At 43.9% G+C, this 26,563-nt stretch overlaps 1 protein-coding gene across 1 annotated transcript in view; it reads left to right on the top strand.

Annotated features, from left to right (window-relative positions):
* Nucleotides 1-17,116, top strand: part of MROH2B (maestro heat like repeat family member 2B) — a 57,935-nt gene extending 40,819 nt beyond the window's left edge. Inside the window, 14 exon segments of the mRNA XM_089908810.1 lie at nt 20-117; nt 2,926-3,078; nt 5,219-5,380; nt 5,913-6,035; nt 6,510-6,697; nt 7,959-8,099; nt 8,501-8,615; nt 9,250-9,405; nt 9,657-9,830; nt 13,819-14,199; nt 14,535-14,675; nt 15,354-15,450; nt 16,485-16,550; nt 17,010-17,116. Of these exon segments, the coding sequence (XP_089764936.1) occupies nt 20-117; nt 2,926-3,078; nt 5,219-5,380; nt 5,913-6,035; nt 6,510-6,697; nt 7,959-8,099; nt 8,501-8,615; nt 9,250-9,405; nt 9,657-9,830; nt 13,819-14,199; nt 14,535-14,675; nt 15,354-15,450; nt 16,485-16,550; nt 17,010-17,116 (2,102 nt within the window).
* Nucleotides 17,117-26,563: the final 9,447 nt, after the last annotated feature.

Below are 26,563 nucleotides of genomic sequence, written 5' to 3'. Positions count from 1 at the left end.
CACCCTTTGTTGATTGTAGGCATTCGCCTGGAAGTGGAAAGACTACAGGATTTGCAGGAAGGGCTGCAATGTGATGATGTGCAGGTCCAGATCAAGATTTCCTCCAAAATAGCAAAGGTAAAAGATATAGAGGACTGGCCAAGGGATATAAGGATGGTTCCGGGTTGATTTCCAAATGAGTCATCTGTGTACACCCCGTTACCCAGGAGGGCAACAGCCTAGCCATTCTACCTGAATGGAAGACCTTTGTCCACTCATTTATTAACTCTGGGTCCATGTGCACAGGCAACACCTGCTACTGATCATTTCAAACTCTGGGAAACCTGGGGAACCAAGTGGCCCTCTCCAGGGTGAGGGAGGCAGTGGGGTGAAATGGAAGGAACAGGACTTTGGGGTCGATCAGACGCACTCTGTGTGCACTGTTTGAAGTGTGTGCACTGGGTGATCAGTCTCATCTTAAAAAAAAAAAAGCATAACCTTCCTCTCAGAGCTGTTGTGAGGACTGGTCGATCAAGTCATTCATTTATTCATTCGCCTAATATGCCCTGTGCACCTACCACATGCCACACTTTTTTCTAGGCTCTAAGGATAGAAACACCTGCCCTCATTGAGCTTGCATCCTAGTAGATGGAGCAGCCAGATAAATATGATGTCAGGTAGTGACAACTGAGAAAAATAAAATCAAGGAAGGGAATAAAGAGTACGGGAGGGGTGATCCCCTAGGAAGACCTCTCTGAAAGGGAGAACCATGAAGACATCTAGAAAAGAACATTCCAGGCAGAGTGCAAACAGCATGTGCAAAGGCCCTGAGGTGGAGAAAGAAGTGGGTCATGAGATCCAAGAGACAGCCCAGAGCTGATTGAAGTGCCTTCCGGGACTCGTTAAGGATCTTGGCTTTTATTCCAATTGGAATCAAAAGCCAGCAGAGGGTTTTGAACAGAAGAGTCAAGACCACTAGGTACACTGTGGCAGTTGTGAAATGTACAAGGGCACCCTTGTGTGAGGCGGCATCATTCCTAACGTGGACATTATAGGTTTATATGTGTATTATGGCAGTTATCCACAGAGGGCAGTAAAGGGTCCAACAAACTCAGTCACTGTGACAATAACAGAGAACTCTCTTGAGAACAGGGCACTTTTCCTAATTTGCAAAAGCTCCTTATGGGCTAGTGGTGGTTCTGCGAGGAGGAATGTGATTGGACTTATATTTTCTGAAGGGTCATTGGGCTGCCATGTTGAGACTAGACTATAGGCTGGCAAGAGTGAAACTAGTGAGGTTAGTTTGAAGGAAACTGTAAGAATCTACATATGAGATTAGGTGGGCTGGACTAAGGAGGCAGCAGCGGGGATGAGAAGGTGATGAGGACATAGGAGACAAGCCCGTGGGGGACAGGGAGGGAACATATGTCAAATGCCTAAGAAAGTGTCTGATGCATGAGAGGTGCTCAAAAACATGAATTCCCTTTCTTCCTTTCTTCCTAAACCAATATCCATCCCAATATGGAAAAAAAAAAAAAAAAAACCGTAACTGTTGAGCTTGGACCCAGGCAAGCATTTCGTGTTATACAGAACAGAGGCACGAGTCTAGGCCTTGATCTTGGAGCCACGGTAACTCAGAAACCGGCTGGGATATGCAACTACTCATGAAAAGGAACCCATTTCCTCTCAAAGATGGTTCTACCAAACATCATCGGGCCATTTAATACTGGAGGAAGTCGGTTGTGAATAGGAATGTTTTCATACCCACAAACTCATAATCATGACCATCTTGCTTGGCTAAAGCCCCAGATAATGCTCCTGGACTTTATTCAAGCTTCTAACTTTTCACCTCCCCTGCCTGCCTTTTCATTCATACACACGGAGAGACATATACAACCAAACATTGTGTATAGTTCTTGTTTAGAGACCAAAATTGCAAAGTTTTTCTTTTCTTCACTTTTTATTATTGACTACTCTTGATATTGAAACATGCAAAAGCAAAAGACAGCGTTCATAATAATTCACCCTCTGTGTGAAGTGCGTCAGAAAGAGAAAAACAAATATCATATGCTAACACATATATATGGAATCTAAAAAAAAAAAATGGTTCTGAAGAACCTAGGGGCAGGACAGGAATAAAGATGCAGATGTAGAGAATGGACTTGAGGACACGGGGAGGGGGAAGGGTAAGCTGGGATGAAGTGAGAGAGTGGCATGGACATATATACACTACCAAATGTAAAATAAATAGCTAGTGGGAAGCAGCCACATAGCACAGGGAGATTTGATTGTTGCTTTGTGACCACCTAGAAGGTTGGGATAGGGAGGGTGGGAGGGAGACGCAAGAGGAAGGAGATATGAGGATATATGTATATGTATAGCTGCTGATTCACTATGTTATACAGCAGAAACCAAGCACTGTAAAGCAATTATACTCCAATAAAGATGTTAAAAATAATAATAATAATTCACCCTCTGTATGGATACTGTGAGGCACCGAGTATTTAGCACAGCACTTAGTACACAGTGATAGATTTCCTGAATTTTCAAGCCTAGCTATTCTTTGGCAGACACAAGACTTATTTCTATGATTCATGAAATGTATGTGAAAGTACTTTACAACACATAAAATGGCATACAAACATTATGCATTATTTTTCCTTTATGGGGTATGATGTAACTTCAGGTCTGGAGAGCAAATTGCCTTGGCAGGCCTGAAATTTAATAAATAATGAAATGATCAAGAGACAACTTCAAGGAAAGTTTACTTGAAGTTGAAAGGTCGAGTCTATGTCCTATTTTAGTATTCTCTCTGGTTTCTATGGCCCCAGTCACATGCTAACTTTGTGGAAAGCCCAGTGGTTTCTAACATCCTAAAACCAAGAATAGGTGTCCAGATATGAAGTGAGGTGGCTGATGACATGAGTCTTTCTGGTTCATTCTCAGATCATCAGCAGACTCATCCCAAGTGAAGAAATGCTCATGTTCCTGGGGGAAACCCTGGATGGTCTGGAGAGCCTCAACCCCACGTGTACAAAGGCATGTGGCATCTGCATGATCGCTGCCCTGAAGGAGCAGGGAGCTGCTTTAGAAGATCAGGTGAACCAAGAGCCAATCGGACAACTGAGCAGAATTCTAACACTTCTGAAATGCCAATACCAGAAGTAGGTCGCCACTTCTCAGTTGGTCCTCTGATGGGCCACAGGCGGGAGTGCGCACGGCCTCAAGAGGCCTCAACAGAGACCCAAGTTGCGTGTGAAGAGCCAGGCTCACACTGAGTGCCTGTCTAGCCTGACTCAATTGCTTCTCTAGTCTGTGATGATAAGAACTTTACAGACTGCCACTCTCTGGTCAGAGGCATGTGGATCATGGAAAACTGGGTTGTGAGGTCTGCAAGGATGAGCGTGACCTTGTGAACGAATGCCTTTAAGATGGCCACTGAGGGCCAAGAGAATTTTCTAATCCCACTGCCACTCTGCGAGCTGCTCTTGAACACCCCTTAGGTATTTTCTGGTAAAGAAGGCTGTCATTGGGGAATTGACTAAAAGAAAAGTCTCAGTCCCTCCTCCCAACTGGAAAGTTAAGCAGAGAGAACAGGATTTAAATTCAGGAAGCCTGGTTAAGAGCTCCAAATGGAGATACTCTATTCTCTCTCTTAAAGTCAGAAACAGAACACCAGCAATTCAGAGATTGAGGAGGAAAAGAATCTTTAACTCAATAAAGGCTTTCCAAGGGGAACAGGAGGAGGAACTTATGGTCCCCATAGCCCAGAATCATCCACCCTAAATTTAAAATTTTTCCAAAGCATGACTTTTAGAGGTGACCTCTGTGCTAATTACTGTCCAATCAGCTTTTTTCAAAATCATTCATTGAGTACATACTATGTGCCAGTCATGAGAGAATCAAAGGTTAATAACTTTGGAATGTCCATGTATTTGTGTGTTTAGCATAAAAGGGGAAGTTGCTCACACACTAAGTAAAGGCTTACAATAGGGACCTAAATCCTCTCCAAGAATGATTGAAATGGGACCGTGTGGTATTCATGTTTGCAGGATATTTATGATTAAGGAATTATAATTCTAAGAAAATATTGTATTTACCTAAAAGTGTCTATCCAAAGTAAGCGGGAAAAATTTCCACTAGAAGCCAACGTTCTTTAGCATGGAGACATGCCCTTACCCATGTCAAAAGCCAGGTGTGTAATATCATTCCCTACTGCACACAGATTAACACCCAAACTCAGAAAGGTGGCCCTCAATGCCCTTTAGCACCTGGCTTCATCTTTCCTATCAAGTTATCTTCCTTTTATCACCTTTGTTCTTTCTTTGCTCCAAACTGGACCATTCTCCTATTCCATAAACCTTTTCCACATTTGCCTCTACCATGCTCTCATGCCACTTTTCTATATAGATTTTATGCTTTTACAGCCATCATGTTCACAGCAAAATGGAGCTGAAGGTACAAAGTTCCCGTATACCTCCTGTCTCCACACTACCCACATCCCACATAACAGTGGTACATTTGCTACAATCGATGAACGCACATTGACACATCATATAATCACCCAAAAGCCTTAGTTTACGTTAGGGTTTAGTCTTGGTGTTGACAAATGTATAATGACACGTGTTCACCACTGTAGTATCATACAGATTAGTTTCACTGCTCTCTAAACCCTCTGTGCTCTATTCTCATGGTGTCTGATTTTACATCTTTACCTGTGCTCTTCCTTCTGATGAGGATGACCTTCCCCACCATCTCCACCTTGCCTTTTGGAATTGCTATATATCCTTTGAGGCCCAGACCAGATGTCCCTCCACAGTAACCTCAGTTACTTCTGGATTCCCCTATCAGTCCTGTACCTCTTGTACACCATTTGCCATACAGAGCCTTCTGCACAGCCCTTGGGTATATGGCTGATGTCCTTTATGAGACCACCCATTCCTTCTGAGAAAGGGCTACATCTTATTCATCCCTGGTAAATGCCCCACAGCGCCCAACACAGCACCTGGCATAATGCAGCCTTTCGCTAAATGTTTGCTAAATTGATTTAAGAATAAATGCCCAATTTATCGATAATCGTCCTGAGCAAGAGATAGGCCATGTGTAGAATCAACTGCTTTTTTAACATTATTTCTAATTCATCAACCACCGCCTACAATATGCTGACCGTACGTGACCTAAGCCATCCATGTAGAGGAAAAATGGCAACTCAGCGTTTGATTTGGCTTTTTCTTTTTAGCTGTTGGAGATCTTGGGCATAATTTACCATCACATGCCGGTCCTCAGACAAAAGGAGGAAAGTTTTCAGTTTATGCTGGAAGCCATCTCCCAAATAGCCAGCTTTCACATGGATGCAGTTGTTGCCAACCTTTTACAGAAGCCTCTGCCCTTTGACAGGGAGATTCTAACTGAGTTGGTCCCTTTTCCTAGGAAAGGCCACTCTGTAAGGTATTGGGGAAGAATCTGTGGTTTGAGAGAAAGATAGCAAACAAAAGTTGAAAACATCTCACCTGAATAATTTCAAAAATGGTGTTTGAATCACAGGTAATGGTTTTCCAAGTATTTTTCAAATATATGTCCTCATTGGATGATGAGAGTTTTAGGAGTGTGTGTGTGTGTGTGTGTGTGTGTGTGTGTGTGTGTTTAATAGGAATAAGTATTAGAAAGTGAGTATTTCTTCCCTTTCTGGTTGCCTAAAACAAATCTATATGAGAGGTTTCTGTCTTGATGGACATTAACAAACCTCAGCAACCCAAGGCCAGAATGCTAGATTGTTAAATAAAACATCCTTATTATCCCCAGGCATGTTGGCATGTCCATCCGTCCTTGCAACTGTGATTAGTCATAATGTGGTTTTAGAGTGGATCAGATGAAAAAGCTCACATCCCAAGGAGTAGAGCCTTATCGGCTTCCTGCCGTGCTTCCCTAGGGACACAAAGACACTGTGGAAGGCTCTGGCTGAGAACCCAGCCTCCAGTGGCAAACTCTTGCAAGCCTTAATAGACTAACTGGAGAATGAGTTAGAAGATGACCTCGCGGGGACAGAGGCGATCTCCGTGAGTTGGACAACCTGCCACCCGCCCGGGATGCTGCCCCACTCCATCCCACCTGGCACTGGGTGATGTAGCATTAATCGCACTTCTTCCCCTCTCATACCCCGGTTTTTAAATCAATTCCAGTTTATATTGGACAAATATGGCAGTGATTTTGTCTGCAGCTGATCACGTTCAGAAGGAAATTTCTCATCAGCCCAAAGAAAATCTGTCTCTCTGTATTTCCAAGTTAGTCTTCAAGATATCCACTTGTTATTGAAAGACCCCAATACTGGTGCCCCCTGGAGTTTGGAGTCGCCCCACATGACAGCCCTGAGAGAGAAACACAGCAGGAGTTGAGAACTTTCCAGACAAATAAACCCTCCCTTTTCTATGTGCTTTCACCACAAATGTGGTCAACCTGGAAAGCAATCCTTTGTAGAGAAAACAAACTGGAAGATCAGCCCTGCCTGACCACAGGGTCCTTTCTCCCCTCAGGTGGCCTGTGCAATTCATGAAGTGGTGTCAACAGGCACCCCTGTCGCAGGCCTGTACCCAAAGCTGTTCGCCCTTTTCCTGAAGCTGGTCAGCTGCACACTGGGCCAGAAGATGCCCACGTCGACCCTAAACCGCTGCCGGCGGGTGATGCAGCAAGGGGAGCGGCAGCAGATCGCAGACCCCTGCAGGTCAACAGCCAGGCAGAGAGGGACTTCCAGAGCAGTCCTGACCCGACTCCAGAAGGGGCTGGCGTGGCCTCAACTACCCGTGAAGAAACAAGACGCCTCCATCCTTGAGCCTCGTAGCTCTTCTTCCCTGGGGACCCAGCATAGTTGCCCAGAACGGTCATACAATGAATAAGCAGTTATGTCCTCTTCCCTAGAGGGCCCAATCCACTTCCTTTGTTTTCTTTCATTGAGACCTTTCAAGGAAAGATGGAATTCTGTGATTTTCAAGGCCACCAAGGAAAGAATATAAAATAAAAATAAATACCACATTTCCTCAAATCTAAGACTTCTCCAGTTGAAGGAAGCAACATTATTTCGTGTAACATTGAGAAAGGAAAAAAAAAAAGAGTCCCAATTAAGTCATGAATCAGTGCTTTCTTATACTATTAAATTTGCATTTTATATTGATCCAAAAAGCTCTTTGAGGATTAGTAGGTATAGTTACCCTTTATCACACTGCTCTGCTTTCCTGTTTTTTTGCATTAACTTTTTGTTCCGATGTCAAATCAACCTTTTTTTTTTTTTGCGGTACACGGGCCTCTCACTGTTGTGGCCTCTCCCATAGCGGAGCACAGGCTCCGGACGCGCAGGCTCAGCGGCCATGGCTCACGGGCCCAGCTGCTCCGCGGCATGTGGGATCTTCCCGGACCGGGGCACGAACCCGTGTCCCCTGCATCGGCAGGCAGACTCTCAACCACTGAGCCACCAGGGAAGCCCCCAAATCAACCTAAGACATTTTAAATAGCAGTTAGGCTCAGCACATGTAGTTCCAATAGTACATGTAACTTTACTAAAATGCCCACAGCTCAAAGAGCCATACCTAAATCCATGCATGTACACGCATTGTATACACAGGCAATAGCAACTGCATCACAACTACTGTCTGGCCAACAACTGCAACGCACTACCCATTGCGAGATGCATCCTGATTTCCAAGGTGCTGTTTTGTTTTAGAACCAGTGAAGCAACCTCCATTCATCCAGGAGTGAGCGAGCATTGTAGGGAACATTTTTTTTAAAAAGAAACACAATGTGCTATATTTATTCTGTAGAATACAGTGTTTACAAGTGACCAGATCCACACATATCAATATAGAGCCCCAAGACATAATAAATGAAAATACAGAATACAGACAGCTTGATGTTATTTATTAAGGACTTGGGGATTCACAATTCCTTGCATGGTACTGACTTACTTTTGTGGTGCCAACTGTCTCCTTCAGGCTCTCGACTACAACTCTGAAGTGTGTGCAGGCCCAGGCCATGAAAGAAGGGCTGGCCAAAGAATCTGACGAGGGGGACAACATGTGGACCCTCCTCAGCAGTCCCAGTAGGCACCACATAGGAGTCTGTGCACTGGCCAGGTAATGTGCAGATACTCCAGAACTGGATACGAAGGAAAACACTGAAGACAAAGTAAAAATGCAACGCAGGCAACTTCACTGACAGCAATTGATTCAGTAAGGACTTAGAGCCCAGGAGAAAAAAACAGGGAAGAAAGAGCAAAGGGGCTGGGAAGAGACAGCAGGATCAGCCCCAAACTCACCAACCCCACAGAAAATAGTGATACAATGAACACTTTTAGGCAAACTACACTTCAGTCTGGCACTTGGATAGGCTATTATAAAGTTAAGCCTTGGTGCTCTTTCCTTTTTAACATTCCTTTTTGGATAATTTAGTTTCCTGATAGAGAAATAGACTAAAGTGTCTTCCACTGTTTAGAAAGCAAAAAGCCTCTGCTACAGTGGGAGCCTTGGTTTTCTAGGAGCACGGCAGCGTGGCAACACAGACTCATTCTGGACATCATGGAACAACTCTTCCCATCCCTGACCTCCTCCTCGGAGAACTACCGGATAACGGGCGCAGCTTTCTTCTCTGAGGCAAGGGAGCACAGCCATCCCAGCAGGCTCATTGGGACCCAGTGGGGTATTTCTCTCAGGAGTTCAGTGGGAATTTGAGCCACGGAAGAGGGACCGTCTCTGGGATCTTTGGCAATGGAGAGATCCAGCTATTGCCAGAGACACAGTACCTGAGCAGAGAGAGGGAGAAAGAGAGAGGAAAAAGAACCCAGCCTCATCCTCTTCCTGCCCTGTGGTCTGCAGACATCAACTCTCAAGACAGAGAAGGGTAGAGAATCAACCTGGAAGGGACAAAACAAAATGCAACCAACAAATATATTATGGTCCTTTCAAACTCTGGGATAAAGGCTGACCCAGCCAATGCAAAGAAGGAAATTGTCAGTAACTCTTGTTTTCCCTGCTCCATGTTTCCATTTAGATTAGAAATACCTTCTTGACTAGGTATTTTGGTTCTCATCACCACATAACCTTGACCTGTGGGGTGCTCACTTCTACAGCTTAGTTGCTGCCAGACATTTGAATTCACCCGAGGGCTCCCTCCTCTGCCCCACAAGCAGCTGGGGCCCTACTCTTTAATCACAGCTATAATGCCTTTGGAACTCTCCTGAAGGGAGGCCCTTCCCTGAACTAAAGGGGAGGAGTGTGTCACTTTCAGCTCATGAAGGAGCCAATCCTTTGGAAGCACGGGAATCTACAGGATGTGCTGATCTTGATGGATCAGACTGCCTGGGACTCCAACGCCATTCTGAGGCAAATGGCCATCCGAGCCCTCGGTAATAGTGCTTCTGGAGCCCCTCACAAGGTAAAAGGAGTTTGGGGGGGCTCGCAAAATAGTTCATCTAAGTAGAGTTTTAAAATAATTATTTACTAACCCACACCCTGTGGTTGCATAGAAATTAAGTGAAAATCCAAATTAAGTCGCTGAAGTGGTGGCTCTTGGGTTGAAGGACACGTGACCCTAAGAGAATGTCAATCCCCTTATCTGGGGTCTCCTACCCTATTCCAGATACACACAGAACAATTTTCGAGATTAAGAGACCTTATTTCAAAATAGTAAAGAAGCACAAGCAGATAAAGTTAGAATCTATCGTCAGAGGCCTCTATCACCTGGCCCACACCAAGGTCGTCTGTGAAAGCTTGAAGGCTCTAAAAAAGATCCTGGAGCTGCTCACAGACCGAGATGTAAGCTTCTACTTCAAAGAAATAGTGCTGCAAACAAGAACCTTCTTTGAAGACGTAAGTGAGCCTGTTCAGGAATCTTCCCTCCCCAGAAGTGAGTTCAGGTAGTGCTTGTAGCAGAAAGAGGTTCAGGTAGTGCTTGTAGCAGACCAGTTTGGTGTCCATTTGCATGCCTTGGCCTGCCCTAGAAATCACCTGCCCCAGAGGTCACCTGTCCCAGGGATCACCTGTCCCAGGGATCACCTGCCCCAGAGGTCACCTGCCCCAGGGATCACCTGTCCCAGGGATCACCTGCCCCAGACGTCACCTGCCCCAGAGGTCACCTGCCCTAGAGATCACCTGCCCTGGAGATCACCTGCCCCAGAAGTCACCTGTTCAATTCCTGTGCAGCCTGTTGGCTTCCTGTGTGTCTGCCTGAGGGTATTCTCTGGCCCAGGAATCATGATTGGTTTGAGCAGGGTGGGCCGGATGTGTTGGGAAAGGACCCTCAAACAGCAAGAAAAGAAAGTTTGTAGATAAACTCCCTGGCTTCCTCACCTCTCAGGAGGACGGTGCTCCACTTGCCCATAGGGGTACCACACTCACTAATGTTCCCTTTCGTAGCTCTCCTCTCTTGCCTATCATGCTTCCTGGGCCCACCTCCCAGATAAGTGACTTACACCTAAATCCCCATCTAAAAGTCTGCTGTTAGGATGAACCGGTTTGCAGGGTACAAATAGAGACACAGATGAAGAGAACAAACGTATGGACACCAAGGCGGGAAACAGGGGGTCGGGGGGATAAACTGGGAGATTGGGATGGACATATATACACTAATATGTATAAAATAGAGAACTAATAAGCTGCTGTATAAAAAATAAATAAAGTTCATAAATTCAAAAAAAGGAAAAAGAAAGTCCACTGTTGGCGGTACACAGCTTATGACAGTACTCCCTACAGGGCTAGATGTTATTGCCTCCAACACTACCTTCTCCACGTGCAAGATTTCAAAGACTCAAAATGCTGGCACAGTTCATTTCATCCAGGAGTCAGTATACTGCCCCATGGCTCATCGGCCAAATTCGACCTGGAGCATCTTTTTGTAAATGAAGTGTTATTGGAACACAGCCATGCTCATTGGTTACATATTATCTATGGCAGCTTTCACACTTCGTCCCGCAGAGCTGATTAGTTGTTACAGAAACCGTGTGGCCCGCAAAGTCTAAATTATTCACTGTTTGGCCTTTTACGGAAAAAATTTGTCAACCCCTGACATGGTTTATAGCCCTCATTTCAAAAAAGATCAGTCGGGCTTCCCTAGTGGCGCAGGGGTTGAGAGTCCGCCTGCCGATGCAGGGGACACAGGTTCGTGCCCTGGTCCGGGAAGATCCCACATGCCGTGGAGCGGCTGGGCCTGTGAGCCATGGCCACTGAGCCTGTGTGTCCGGAGCCTGTGCTCCACAACGGGAGAGGCCACAACAGTGAGAGGCCCACGTACCGCAAAAAAAGATCAGTCAACAACAATCCTAGGCAAAGGAAGGTATTTTTCTTTATACCTTCTGGGAAACCAGATTTTATTATTTCGTTTTGGTTTATTCACTGACATCAATGTAAAAAATCTATTTCATATCTAACTTAAACCTATTTTTTGTGATCTAAACCTGCCTGCTCCTGTTATGTGGTCAGAGGAGATGGAAATTTCTGGCTGCCTCCTCCAATGCATCCTTCTTAAACATTAAGGCTTTATTAAATTACCTATTCACCTGATAGTCTCCAGACTGAAAAGTCCTTATTTCCTTCATTATTTACCATAAACCTAATTTTTCAGCTCCTTAAATATTTTACAAGCCAGTGACTGTGTTGTATCCCTAAATGAGACCTGAGAAGTATTAAATAGAATCTAAAGAAAAATTGCCTCTCAAATCCAATCTTTTCCTATTTATTCACTCCAAATTTTTTTAATCTTGCTCTTTCTTCCTGACTCTTTAGCAATTTATTAACTACACCAACCTCCAGACTGCAGTCTGCAACACTCGCCCTCAGTCAATCGTCCTCCAGCGTTGTATTTTTCAGTTTCTCTTGTTTGTGTACTAGCCTAAACCTGGCCTTTGAGAGCAGCTATCTGCTGGTTTCCAACTATTTTCTCCAGTGTACCAATATTTACTTTTAATTCTCATCTTGTCCCCAAAAATACTTACTGGGCTCTCACTCAATTTAGTATCTTCTGTAAAATAATGAAGATGTTCTTTTTTCATTACACAAATAATTGATGACAATCTTTAACAACAAAGGGTTAAAGTCAGCCCTACAGAGCCCCCATCTGTTAGGTTTCCCTGGACTGTTGCTGATTCAATGATAGTAACTCTCTTGGATCTGAGCCTCCAATAATCACAAGTCAATCTACAAGTTTTGTGGTCAAGAGAATATTTCTCAGTCGTAATGCTTAAGAAAAAAATAAACAACTAAAGTCTATCTGGTTGTTAGGTTAGACCTTTCGCATTCCTAATAGGTATCAATTTCATCACATTTGCATAAACGTAAAGTTTGACAAAAATTGAGTCTTAGTCATGACATGCTATTTACAGTCCTATAACGCTCTCTTTCTGCAAGTATATTCAACTATGATACTTTGCCCCTATATTTTTCTGTAGATTAAGCATACAATTCTGTAATCTCTAAGTTTTCCCTTTCTTCTCTTCAATATTTAAGTACTTTGTTGAAAGTCTAAAAATATGGCTACACTTTGAAAAAGCGGTAGAACAGAAAATATTGGCTGCTGTCCCATGCTCTAGGATCTGCTCACTGCTATTTCCCACGCTGGCACCTGAGTAAAACTTTAATATCTCTCCCAGCACCCAAAACGCTTTACCCCTTCTTTTTTCTGTTTTTTCATCATCCCAATTGGTTGATTCTCCCTTGACCTATCATCAGGTCTTTGATTTTAGAAAATTCAGAGGACTCTTTTTAAGTAAATACCTCTCTACCTTTTAGATACTTTGTTACTGGTTTGCTTTCTTTTTCTAAAAAGAGATCTTTAAAATATATACCTTGACCTTACTCCTAGTACATTTAAAGAACAGTTCTACTTACATTTCCCTTCTATGAGGTCACATCTCATGTTATTCAATTAACTTTTCTAGCCTTTTCCTAACAAGCCATCTTTATTCTTTTATGGAAGATCTTTGTTAACTTCCTTTTTCATGGCATTTTTGTGTATGTGCCCACTTCTCACACATTTTATTTTGCCATCGAAATAAACTCCTCTATCTTCTCCCCCTCATATTCATAGGAGTGCTTTTTTATTGGCCCTTGTTTGTTGCTAATCTGAATAATATTCTGGGGAATTCCCTGGTGGTCCAGTGGTTAGGGCTCTGCGCTTCCACTGCAGTGGGCATGGGTTCGATCCCTGGTCAGAGAACTAAGATCCTGCATGCCGCGAGGCGCAGCCAAAAAAATTTTTTTTAATTTTTTAAATAAATAAATAATATTCTGCTACTCAGAATGGCTTTTCCTCTCATCCCTCTGCCTTTCTATGGGTATTTGAAACTAGTTTTCTAGATACCCCCCCCAAAAAAGAATACTTCCAGAAAATTCACCAGAACTCTGAACCATATCAACAAAGTGTCTGAGATAATAGAAGGCCATCTTTCTCCACCACCTTACCCTTTGGCTCTAGAAAGCATTGCCATACTCTGGTTCCTCTTCAGATCGCATACATCCTTCATCTTTTACTAAAAAGCACTGCCCACCCTCCCGGACAACAAGCAAGGCAGTTCCATAACTTCACATACAAGAGTAGGGCTAAGCACTTGTTTGTTTATCTGCTCTCTCTCTCTCAGACACAAGGCCCACATTTCTGAGCTTCCTGTAATCCCTTTGGAAAGTATTTGGGATCTTGGAAAAGAGTCCTAGGCCTTGGGCAATTTAGATCAGAGGCCCCATAACTCCAGGCTAATGACGCAATCAGGCTAATTTGTACAAAGCACAGAACAAACAAGCGCCCTCCCCGGCCTTGTGCTGCCAGCAGTCCCTGTTTATTACTCCTGTGGTCACATTTCCCCACTAGCTCGTCAGAGTCAGAAACCAAGTCTCCAGCTCTAAATTCATGTCGTGTGGGTAGAGAGCTGCTGGGAAACGAAAGGCATTCTTGGGACACCCAGGGGCTATGCCAAAGGTGCGCCAGGGCTCCAGCCTGCCTCTACGGAAGTGGGAAAGGGCGGGTAAGGTAGGGGTACCAGCTGGGAATGGCCTGTGTGGAGGACCCACCCACAACACGTATCTGTCAGCACAGGAGCAGGATGAGGTGAGGCTGACTGCCGTCCTCTTATTTGAGAATCTGGCATCCCTAACAGGAAGAAGGTGGAAGATTTTTTTTGCTGAAGAAATAAAAAAGAGCATGATTTCGTTCCTTCTCCACCTCTGGGATCCCAATCCCAGGATTAGAACTGTAAGCGGCCCTTGTACAGACACCTGCACCTCCTCCTCTCTCCATGGCCGAGAGGGTGCCGGGAAGCCCGGTCTAGCTGGACCGGAAGCCAGGTCTGAAGGCACCACTCGCAAATGAACCTGAAAACCAATTTTCCCATCCTGGGTGCTTTTTTGCCATCACTTCCCGAGTTTGCGCTTCCATCTTTGAAACTGGGAAGGTGGCAGCGCTGACTGTAAAGCCCTCACATCACTGACTTTTACTGCTCCTTTCCCAACACACAACCAGTCAGTGTGTCTTCCCATCTGGAAGGCGAGCCAACATTATGGACTGTGTTGCAGGAAACTGTTTTCCAGGCTCGCCGTGAGGTCCTGATCATCTGCGTTCCTTTTCTGGGCCTCCAGGAACTCTATGGGGTATTAGATCATCTCCTTGATGGTCAGGATCTACCAAGGGCCAGGGATTTCTATAGGCAATTCTGTGTGAAGCTGGGGAGTGTGCAGTAGGTGCTGCTTCCAAAAAAATGCAGGCCAAGAGTCCAGGCAAATCCCAGAAGGCAAAGAGCAATAGCAAGGAATCCCAGCCAGAGCCAGAACCATCTGGGAAGGACAGCAGTGATTCTGGGTATCCTGTCACATCACCTTCTGCTCTGTCCCCAAGTCCCAACTGGGATCTGTTCTCGATTCCTGAAACTCATCTGTTGATTAGCCCTATAAGCCCCAGTGCCACCCTGATTAAATTTAGAATGAACTAGCCATAACACACCTTCCAACAGAACAATTAATGGCTGTATGCGTGCTCACTCCTTTAGATGTGAGCACACATCTAAAGGGCCTATAGGATGCTGAATTTCGTAAAGTGTCGCTTCTCAGTTGCCCTCTGTTCTTTTTTAATTTTACTGAAGTATACAACTATACTTTACATTATTGTGTTAATTTCTGCGGTACAGCAAAGTGATTCAGTTATACATATATATATTCTCTTCACATTCGTTTCCGTTACGGTTTATCACAGGATACTGAATACAGTTCCCTGTGCTACACAGTAGGACCTCGTTGTTTATCCATCCTGTATATAAGAGTTTGCATCAGCTACCCCAAACTTCCAGTCCTTCCCTCCCCTACCCCCTCCCCCTTTCAGTTGCCCTCTGTAACACACATCTCTTCCAGGCAAAGAAAAACCAAAAAATCCTGTGGATCCTCCACACACACTCATTCACCTTCTTCAGCAGCAGCTGGGAGCTGATCACGAGCGTGGCCACCAAACTCACAGGTGAGGGCACGTCCACGCTCTCCACTCACAGGTCTGCTCTCTGCCATCCAGTTTTGCTTTGCCTGGAAGCTACCCCAGCGTGAATGCCGATATGACTGGGAAGACCGAAAAAAAAAAAAAAGAAAAACAGGAAAGCCAGAAAGAATTCATTTTACATCTTACAACATCTTCCCTCAGAAGAACCTGTTCTCTTTGCAGACTTATAGTAACAGCTTCTGAATTGCCAACACTCACTTTCTTTCCATCAGACCATTCTCCCTACTGGGTCCTTCATGCTTCTTCTGGTTCCAAGTCATTGCTCCTTCTTTTCCCCAAGTCTTTGATCCAAGCCTGCTGCCCCTGCCTAAGTGTTTTCCTTTGCATCATCCCTTAGTATAAACCATAGTCAACCTTCTAAGCTCAGTTCGAGCTGAGAGCTTTAGCAGCAATGTGATACTAGTGGAAAGTGTGTGGGCGTGGGGACCAGCGGACCTTGGCTCTGCTGTGTGATTCTGGACAAGTCACTTAATTTCTCTGTGCTGCCTCTCTGTCTGATCTATAAAATAAAAGAGGAAAGTAAGTGAATCTCTGAGGATCCTTCTATTAGGAAATTCTAAGTCTTATCATGAAACCCATTCCAACTAATCCAGCCCCCAGCAAATAGGCCCACTTGGTTGGCTACATTTAAGACTGAGTTAAAACCTAAGGACTCTTACTGGATCATGTAGAGGATCCCCCTAACTACACTGTAACTTTTTGGAAGACAGGGACCATAGCTTATTCACGTTGGAAACCCTGACAACTGGCGCCCCCTGGAGGACACGGTGTGAGTTTTCCCAAATACATGGTGGGTGAGTGACCACTTCCAGACGTGGCACTCAAGACCCCATAGACATCACCCTCACATCATCCTGGGGGTGCAAAGGGAGTCTATAGCTTGTGCATTCACTAGCTAGATCACTTAACTTCTTACCAGGTGCAGTGTGCCCCGACCTGCTTTCTGTGGCCTCTTCCTCTACAGTGAAATCAGTAACTTTCTCTCCTGTTGATTTTAGATGCCATTGTTCTCAATTTGACCTACCAATATGTGGAGTTAATAGACAGAGAACAGCTGACCACACGCGAGTACCAGCCCTAGCTTCTGCCCAGAGCACTGTTACATTCTTAGAGAAAGAGAAACTAATGCTGCTCCAAGTCCCATGTCAGCCGTAAAATCATAGTGTAAAATCGTAGTGCACCCCATTATCAATCGTCTCTGATGCTCCCTAGACACTGGAATTTCTCCAGAGTGTAAGGTGACCCCCAGCTCCATCCCACTGCAGGCATCATTCCCAAAAGACTTCGATTTTCCAATTGTTTATAAACATACTGCTCACAAGGTCAGGATCTTCTCTTCCCTTATTTCAGTGTTAAAATAAATGCTCAATTTGTGGATCCAAATCCTACCTCTTAGGGTAAAACGTGAGCATGGCGGCCTGAGCCCCACCCAGCACTGACCCTAAGTGGGAGCCTTCCTGTGCTGCACAGCTTGGGCCTTGGCTTTCTTCATTCACTGGACATTGCTATTCTCTCCATTTCAGGGCTCCAAGCACTTCGAAAAGGCCCCTGCATGAGTGTCCAGAGAGCAGCCGAAGCTGCCTTGCAGACCCTCTCGAGAAGGTGCAAAAAGATGAGCATCCATCCGTAAACCATCAGGAAGTAAACCGCTAGGCCTTTTCTATAACTGACTCCTGTCTTCATCCTCATAACTCACAAACTTGCAACATCTTGAGGAAAGAGACGGCACCTAGTGTGGGGATGTTGAAGTGGTGTATCTTCCTTACCCTCCAGGCTCTCCCTGGTGGCTTCTGTTAGCAAAAACCATGCCCACCAATTCACTTGAGGAATAACTTGTGATTTGAGCGGTGACAGCCCCATGGCTTTGCATACGACAGCCCTCTACCTTGGGAAGCTTACATCCCAGCAGATATCAAAAAATGACAGAACATGAAACAATTCTGCCGCCATTAAGAGGAGAACCACTGCCATTTCCCACACGGAGCCCTTTTGTCTCATATCTTTGCCAGCTTTGGCTTGCTACTCACGCTCTTTTCTCTTAAGACAAACTTTAACCTGTCTGTTGTTAAGTTGTAATTTACGTGTCGAGACTGTGCCAGGTACTTTTCTACAAAAGCCCCTTTCTGACATTCTATTAAATCTCATAGTTTCCTTTCCATTTTTATCCTAGAACATTGATCCCTTTGAACTGTGTGTATGCGGGTGCGCATGTGTTAACCTTCGTAGCATCTGAATAATAACTCTTCACTCTTTTTTCACAATGCACACCTGAAAGGTTACATACAGGAAATCATGTACAGACAAAGAAGTTTCTAACACAGAGCCTGGGACTCATTTAACACCACCGCTATCAGGATCATTCATGAGCAACATTATTTTTTTGCTATTATTTTTATCTTATTGACATTTAAAGTTCAAACACTGAACCCAAGTATATACTGGCCCTTTGTTCAGATTTTTGAAATAAAGATAAATGGACAGACAGCTTTAAGGGTGCAATGTATTTAACACTGCACGTTAAATAATTAGAGAAAATCTAAGGGGTGGCATAACTATATACCTTTATACATTTAGTAGCACAAGTATACGGACAAGCCATGCAATTGGAGGAAAAGACCTGTTCAGGACCGAACAGAGAGGTCCTTTGGCTGCTGACAGAATCTCCCCTTAACTTCAGACTTGAGAAAAACCAGGAGTCTGTCAGTATACAAAAACCACTGAATTCAGGACAAACAGTAACAGGATATTAAGGAATTGGCTCTGGCCAGTTGGGATTGTGGAGGCCAGTCTGAAGGAAGCAGGGTTAGCTGGAGGCTGGAAACGTTGCAGCTCAAGTCCAGGATCTGTAGATTAGAACAGTAGTCTAGAGACAGAATGGTTAGTGCATTCTTCAAAGATCCCCAGTTTTCCAAACAAGTTTTAGGATGCTTTATTCAAACAGCGGCAACTTATTAAACTGATGTTCCTCTTTATAAATCCCTATTACCTATATTCTAACCCCTTCATCCCCAAGCTCTTTGGAAAGGCATCTTTTGTTTCTACAAAACATTTTAAGAACCAAAGGAATCTTTTAGGTCAGAGATTTTAGGCCAGAATCCCATTTATTCATTCACTTAACAAATATTTGTTGACTGCCTATAATTTACAAGGCACTGTTATAGCCACTGGGGCTACAATCGTTGAGGAGAAAAATTCTACCCTCATGGAGCTTATACTCTATGACATCTGTGTAGAAACTCCAGAGGATGGAGCCAGCCATGATTCCTTCCTCCTGATGGTTACGTACCCCCCTCCCACAGTGAACAGAAATGCCCTGTGCAATCAATACAACAGTTCAGAAATAACAGTGTAACTTCCAAGCCAGGGTTATAAATCGTATTGCACTCTCTTGAATCACTCACTCTGGGGGAAGCCAGCTGCCAACATAAGGACACTCAAGCGGCCCAAAGAGAGGTCCATGTGGCCAAGAATTGACGCCTCCTGCAAACAATCAGAGCTAACTTACTAGGCTCGTTAATGAGCCATCTTGGAAATGGATCCATGAGCCCCCGGTAAAGCCTTCAGATGACTGAAGCCTCAGCTGACACACTGACTGGACTATGGGATAAAAGACAGACTGCCCAATTAAATTTGAATTTCAGGTGAACAATGAGTAATTTTTTTAGTAAAAGTATGCCCTGATTATTGCATGGGGCACACTTCTACTAAAGAATTATTTATCATTTTTCTAAAGTTCAATTTTAACTGAGCATCTTATATTTTTATTTGCTAAATCAAGCAACCCCAGTGCAGTCTAACGGGAGTCCTGGGCCTGAATCACTAAGCTAAACCACTCCTGAATTCCTGAACCACAAAACTGTATGAGATAATAAATCCATGTTGTCTTAAGGCACTAAGCTTTAAGGTAATTTGCTACGCACCAGTGGATAACTATTACACAGAAAGTCTGTGATTCCACTCAAAGTTGTATGCAAATTTCTGTGCAGAATTGCATAGGTATATTTTCTGGGTAATGGCTTTGATTAAATTCTTAATGGAGTCAGAAGCTATTCCCAAGCATAACATACACGAAACAGAGCAAGAAAAAGAAGGCAAGAGACGCAGGTTTAGTTGACCTCTTTGGAGGGTTAAGTCAAATGACATTTCCAATAGAACTTTCTGCAATGACAGAAATGTTCTATATCTGCACTGGCCAATATGGTGGCCACTAGCCACGTGTGGCAACTGAACACTTGAAATGTGGCTAGTGCATCGGAGGAATTAAGTTTTTAATTTTAAGTTTAAGTAGCCATATGTAGCTAGTAGCTACAGTACTGCACAAGACGATATCAGAACATGGGGCAAAGAGTCGTAACAGAATTTGGGCTGAGCCACCCAGAACTATAGGACGTTCTCAAAAAGTATAAATTCACTGACACAAGACCTTGTCTGATACTTCTTTATATATCCATCCCCACTATTACTCTCCACCCATCCTAGCAACCAGCAGAGCCTTCCTTATCATTGATTTGTGGAAATTAGGTAGAATGGCCCCACGGAACACGCATCACAGCTAAATCTTTGTCTAAACCCTAATCTTGGAAAGATTCACCCTGACAAGAATTTCCGAGTCTCTTTTTACCATATTCCAGCTTCACCCCTTACTAGCTGTGTGACTTGGTAAAATCATTTTACCTCTCTGTACTTCAATTTCCACATCTGTAAATTGGGATCATAATTATCTACCTCAAGGTGCTATTGTGAAGATTAAATGTATTAATGTACATGTAAAGCACTTAGAAACCCCGCACAGAATCATTTTTAAGCAAATGTTAACTATACAATGTATATAGTAACTGTAAGGCGCGGCAGGGGAACGCAATCAGACTCACAGCTTGCATCAGACCGAAACTTTCCGGACCACCCAGTTCCAGAAACTGACCTGGAGACTTTCCAGACCACCCAGTTCCAGGAACTGACCTGGGGACTTTCCACCCGGCCCAGCCTTCCCGCCTTTCGAGGGGCGGGACTAACGGTCCCAAGACTGATGCAACCGGCACCAGATATTGCAACGATACCCGAAAAGACCACCAAATAAGGAATACCCTGCGCCCTCTCGGATTCGCCACACCCCTTTCCCTTCTTCTCCTATAAATTCTGCCCAAACCCTCAAACGGGCGCGACTTCTCTGGCCCCTTTCTCTCGGACCAGTGAACCTCGCCCGGGAGCGTTCCCAAATAAAGCTTGTTTAAGCTCTCCTCCGTTTCTTGGTGCCGTTCCTTACAGTAACAAACGTATTATTAGAATCACAAATTTTAACATAAACTCAGCGACTTGCATAAAGCCAGGTGATTATCCTTACCCCACGTGGCCACGTTCCTGGCTCGGCGAACGTTGCTGCGCTTCTTGAGAGGATGTAGACAAGGCGGCCCCTCTAGTCAGAGGATCCCAGCTCAGCTGCTCTGGCGGCCTCTTACTGACTGCAATTCCCCATCGCAGCCTTCTTACTTGCTGTCTTATCATACAGAATAAGCCACAGTTAGGGTGTGTGACAGGGGAAATTTAGACCTATTTGCTCTCCCCAGCAATTATTTCTCATAATGCCTCCCAACCCCTACCTTCCGCTCTCAAAGAGTTACCCCCCGCCCCCCTTGATGCCTCTCTTTCCGTCAGTCCTCCACTGGCCTCCATGGTTCATCTCTATGGTTCAAACACAGCCATGTTACTTGGGGCAGAGAGACTTACTGAGGGTCTTAGGGAAAGAGAGTTCCAGAGAAAAATTATGTTCAAGAACTCGTGAAGAAATTACAGATTTGTTTACCATTGTTACTTCTGCTGCTTGCCTCACTATTATTTGCACATGTAATTGGTTTTCAACTTGTGTTTACTTTAGGATAGAGATTCAACGATGTTCACAGACTGCTTAATGGGCCAGCGCTACTTTGAAGCGCTCTGAATCACATTATTTTGCAATTCAGCGCTCTGCCCTTTAACCCAACAATGAGAGCCAGTGTTCTGCTGGTAAATCAGGGACGTTTAGCTTGGCTGACCTTGCTAAGAAGGCAGTTTTACCAGAAAAGAGGAAAATAAAAAATCACAGATGGGAAGAAAGAAATAGGCTTCCAAAGAAAGAAGCCAGGGGGATTGCTTCTTGGAATTGTCCCCTTGCCGCCATAGTTTTAAAAGTTAAAATCAAGACCAGGCATTTCTTCTGGAGACCTCAAGAGACTCCAAGATTGCAGCAAATTATTTTCTAAAAGTGTTTTATTATCACTTGATTTAGTCCCCAACTCTGCCACTCTCCTTCAGATTACCTAAGTATAAAACTAGAGAATGCATGTCAGTCACACATGGTAGCATCCTGTGAGCTAATCAGGAGCTTTGATCTACACCCCTGACAGAAAGCAACTCTCTGACAAGCAATCTTCTATAGCTGCAGTCTGGGAATTATCATTTCTTGGAATTTCTCTTTCTTTCTAATTTACTGCAGGTATCCCTAAGACTGGGACAGTAGAAAACATGGATAGAGTCAGGAGCAACATGAGGGAAAGACAGTGGGGTTCATTACAAAAATGTACATGTGTTTGTGTACATATAAAAATCACCAAGAGAAATGGCGTTTACTTCTTAACTCTACTTTGTCAAACTTTATTTATCCAAAAAAAAAAACAATCTTACTGATTTGTATTCCTTCTGGACACACCGTCCCAGATTTTATTTATTGAATTATGTGGTTATCCTGAAAGCAAGATAAATTTGGAGAGCACGATTTTCTACATATATGTGACTCATAGTTTCTTTTTCAATTTGGGAGCCACCGAAAAACACAAGATAAGAAATCCTTCCTTCTACCTTAGCTACCACTTCCTCCAAATATTCTGAGGTAAATCTTGAGGATTAAATTGACCAATGCCCTAATACTTCAATTGAACATTGGTCAAAAAGAAGCTCAATCTTAAAAATGGGAAACCTAGAGAATTGCTTATTAGTCTGCAGGACAGTTTAACCAGGACTTTTAAAATTTTTCTGGGAAAGATGGGGGAGTTGAAATTTATCTTTACCTTGAGTCCAGTGGAATTATAAGAAAGTCATTAATTATCCCACATCCAACCCTCAGTGACTCTGCTTAGGGCTGGGATGGTAAGAATGTGCCAGACCCGTGGATGGAGGTAGACAGGCCTGTGGGGCCATTATCCAGTCTGTAACTTCCATAGAGGATGGAATGGAGCCCCGTGACAATAGCGGAAAGGTGTTACTAAGAGATGAAGACGCCTAAGTAGCAAAGGGCCAAATACTGAATGACAAATCAGGTTACACTGTATCTGGAAGACACTGGGTAGCCAGAAGAAGTTCTTGAACAAGGTAATAAAATAATAACTTAGTATTTTAGCATGTAATTACCGGATTAGATAAACTGGTAAGTCAGACAGTAGGTGATAGACTTTTGGACTCAGGAGCTATTATAAAAAGAAATGACAGGGTGGTAAATTACTAGTAAGGAGATCGAATCAGTAATCAGAAACCTCTCAACAAACAAAAGTCTAGGGCCAGATGTCTTCTCCGGTGAATGCTACCAAACATTTAAAGGAGAGTCAATACCAATCTTTCTCAAAAGCTTCCAAAAACTAGAACACTTCCAAACTCATTTTATGAGGCCTGCATTACCCCGATACCAAAAGCAGACAAGGATGCTACAAGACAGGAAAGTTACAGACCGATGTCCCTGATGAATATAGATGCAAAAGTCCTCAGCGAAATATTAGCAAATCAAGTTCAACATTATATTAAAAGGATCATACACCATGATATGCTTGAGTGAGATTTATGGCGTAACTTAGTTCATAGGAATCTAGATCAACTTTCTCTTCTATGAAATATCATGTCAACCAATTGCATTGACGACATGCGGATTGGACCTAGTGAACAAGAAATAGCAACTACTCTAGACTTATTGGTAAGATATTTGTATGTTAGAGGTTGGGAAATAAATCTGACTAAACTGAGAGTATCTCAGTGAAATTTCTAGGGGTCCAATGGTGTGGGGCCATGTGGAGACATCCCATTTACAGTGAAGGATAAGTTGTTGCATCCTGCCACTCCTACAACCAAGAAAAGCACAACGTCTAGTGGGCCTCTCACTTCACAGCAAAAAAAAAAAAAAAAAAAAAAAGTGCTGCAACAGGCCTTAGTATTTTGGAGCCAAGCCCTGCCATCCTCTGCAAATAAATGCTCTTCTTTCAGGAAACAACTCTTGGCTTGCTACTAGGCCTTAGTAGAGACTGAACGCTTAATTGTGGGCCACCAAGTTACCATGTGAGCTGAGCTGCCCATCATGAACAGGGTGTTATCTGACCCACCATGCCAGAAATTTGGGCATGCACAGCGGCACTCCATCATCGAATAGAAGTGATGTATGTGTGATTGGCCTGAGCAGGCCAAAGCACATAAATAAGTTATGTGAAGAAGTGATGCAAATGCCTATAATCCTTACTCCTGCTACACTGCCCTCTCTCACCCATGTTCACCTATGGCCCCATGGTACACGATGAGCCCCATGATCAGCCGACGAAGGAAGAGAGAACTCATGCCTGGTTTACAGATGGGTCTGCACAATGTGCAGCCGCCACCCATGAGCAGACAGCGGTGACACTACAGCCCCTTCTCTGAAAACAGCAGTGAAGGGAGATCCTCCCAGTGGACAGAACTTTGAGCAGGGCACCTCATTGTCCACTTTGCTTGGAAGGAGCAGTGGTCAGACGTGCGATTATATACAGATTCCTGGGCTGTGTCCCATGATTTGGCTGGATGGTCAGAGACTTGGAAAGACGTGATTGGAAAATTGGTACCAAGAAAATATAGGGAAGAGGAACATGGATAGACCTCTCTGAATTTTCAAAAAATATGAAGATATTTGTGTCCCATGTAAATATTCACCAAAATGTGACCCCAGCAGCAGAGAGCTTTCATAATCAAGTAGAGAGAATGACTTGTTCTGTGGAACCAGTCAGCCTCTTTCCCCAGCCATTCCCATCATAACCCCATGGGCTCATGAACAAAGTGGCCATCGTGGCAGGGATAGACGTCACGCTTAGACTCAGCAACATGGAGTTCCACTCACTAAGGCTGACCTGGCCACGGCCACCACTGAGTGACCAGTCTGCCAGCAGCAGAGGCTAACACTGAGTCCTCAATATAGCACCATTCCCCAGGGTGATCAGCTAGCTACCTGATGGCACATTGATTACATTGAACAAAACATCTATTATGGAAGGGGTAGTGTTTTGTTCTCACTGAAATTGACACTAAGCGTGCATATGGATTTGCCTTCTCTGCATCCAATGCTTCTGCTAAGACTACCATCTGTGGACTTACAGAATGTCTTATCCACACATCACCGCTTCCAATCTAGGATCTCACTTCACAGCAAGTGCTGCAATGGGCACATGCTCATGGAATCCACTGGTGTTACCAGGTTCCTCACCATCCTGAGACAGCTGGTTTGACAGGATAGTGGACTGGCCTTTTGAAGATTTAGTTACAGTGCCAGCTAGGTGGCAATACCTTGCAGGGCTGGGGCAAGAATCTGCAGAAGATTGTCTGTGCTCTGAATCAGCACCCAATGTATAGTGCTCTTTCTCCCATCCACTGTTCAGAAATCCAAGAACCAAGGGATGGAAATGCGAGTGGCGTCACTCACCCACTGGCATCACCCACTGTTATTATCCCTAGTAATCCATTAGCAAAACTTTTGCTTTCTGCTCCCATGATCTCATGCTCTGCTGGCCTAGAAGTCTTAGTTCCAGAGGGTGAATGCTTCCACCAGGCGACACAAAAATGATTCCATTGAATGGGAAGTTAAGACTGCCACCTGGCCGCATTGGGCTCTTCAGGCCTCTGAATCAACAGGCAAGGAAGGAAGTAACTGGGCTGACTGGAGTGACTGATCCTGACTACCGAGGAGAAATTAGACTACTACTCCATAGTGGAGGTAAGGAAGAGCATGTCTGGGATACAGGAGATCCTTTAGGGCCTCTCTTAGTGATACCACGCCCTGTGATTAAGGTCAATGGAAAACAACAACATCTCAATCCAGGCAGGACTACTAATGGACCAGACCATTCAGGAATGAAGGTGTGGGTCACTGCATCATGTAAAGAACCACAAGTAGCTGAGGTGCTTGCTGAAGGCAAAGGGAATACAGATTTGGTAGCTGAAGAAGAGAGCTAAAATACCAGGTACAACCACATGACCAGTTTTAGAAACGAGGACAGTAATTGTCCTGAATATTTCCTCTTTATTTTGTTATGAATTTGTGTGTGTATATTAAGCAAATATCATTTTTTTCTTTCCTCTCTTATTTCCTTATCATGCAACATAAGATTATTTACTTTATATCATAGTATTTAAGTATTGTTCATTTTACATCATAGTATTTAAGTTACAGGATATCAAGGGGAAGTGTAAACATCCCTCAAGTTCTCAACCTCCTCTTCTGGGGAAAGGGTTAGTATGTTATCAGTTGTATGTAAGATAGTTGTATCATGTGAGATGGAATTCTGACCTTATTATTATCTTTATTTGGAGATTAAGTATGGTTTATAGAGATGTGTATGGGGGTTAATAAGTTAAGCCAAGTTAATAAGGGGTGGACTTGAGATGATTAATTTTCTGTGTCAACAACTTGACTGGGCTGTAGGATGCCCGGGTATCTAGTTAAACATTTTTTCTGAGTGTGTGTGTGACGGTGTTTCCAGAAGAGATTGACATTTGAATTGGTGGACTGAGTAAAGCAGATTGCCATCCCCAATGTAGGTAAGGATCAGTCAATCCATCGAGGACCCAAATAGAACAAAAAACAAAGGAAGTTTGAATTCTCTCTCTCTCTCTCTACCTAATTGCTTGAGCGGAGACTGGTCTCCTCCTGACCTTGGAATGAGGCTTAAACCATTGGCACTCCTGGTTCTCAGGCCTTCAGAGCTGAACTGGAATTTACACCAGGGGTGTTCTGGATCTGTAGCTTGCAATGGTAGATCATAGGACTTCTTAGCTTTCATAATCACATGAGCCAATTCCTTATAATAAATTATATATATATAAT

This window comes from Delphinapterus leucas, chromosome 3, assembly GCF_059928025.1.
Source record: "Delphinapterus leucas isolate spDelLeu-1000000601 "Yukka" chromosome 3, BTC_Dleu_Yukka2, whole genome shotgun sequence".
Taxonomy (NCBI): domain Eukaryota; kingdom Metazoa; phylum Chordata; class Mammalia; order Artiodactyla; family Monodontidae; genus Delphinapterus; species Delphinapterus leucas.
Note: the sequence above shows the minus strand (reverse complement) of the source record. Positions and strands in the feature narration are given on the sequence as shown.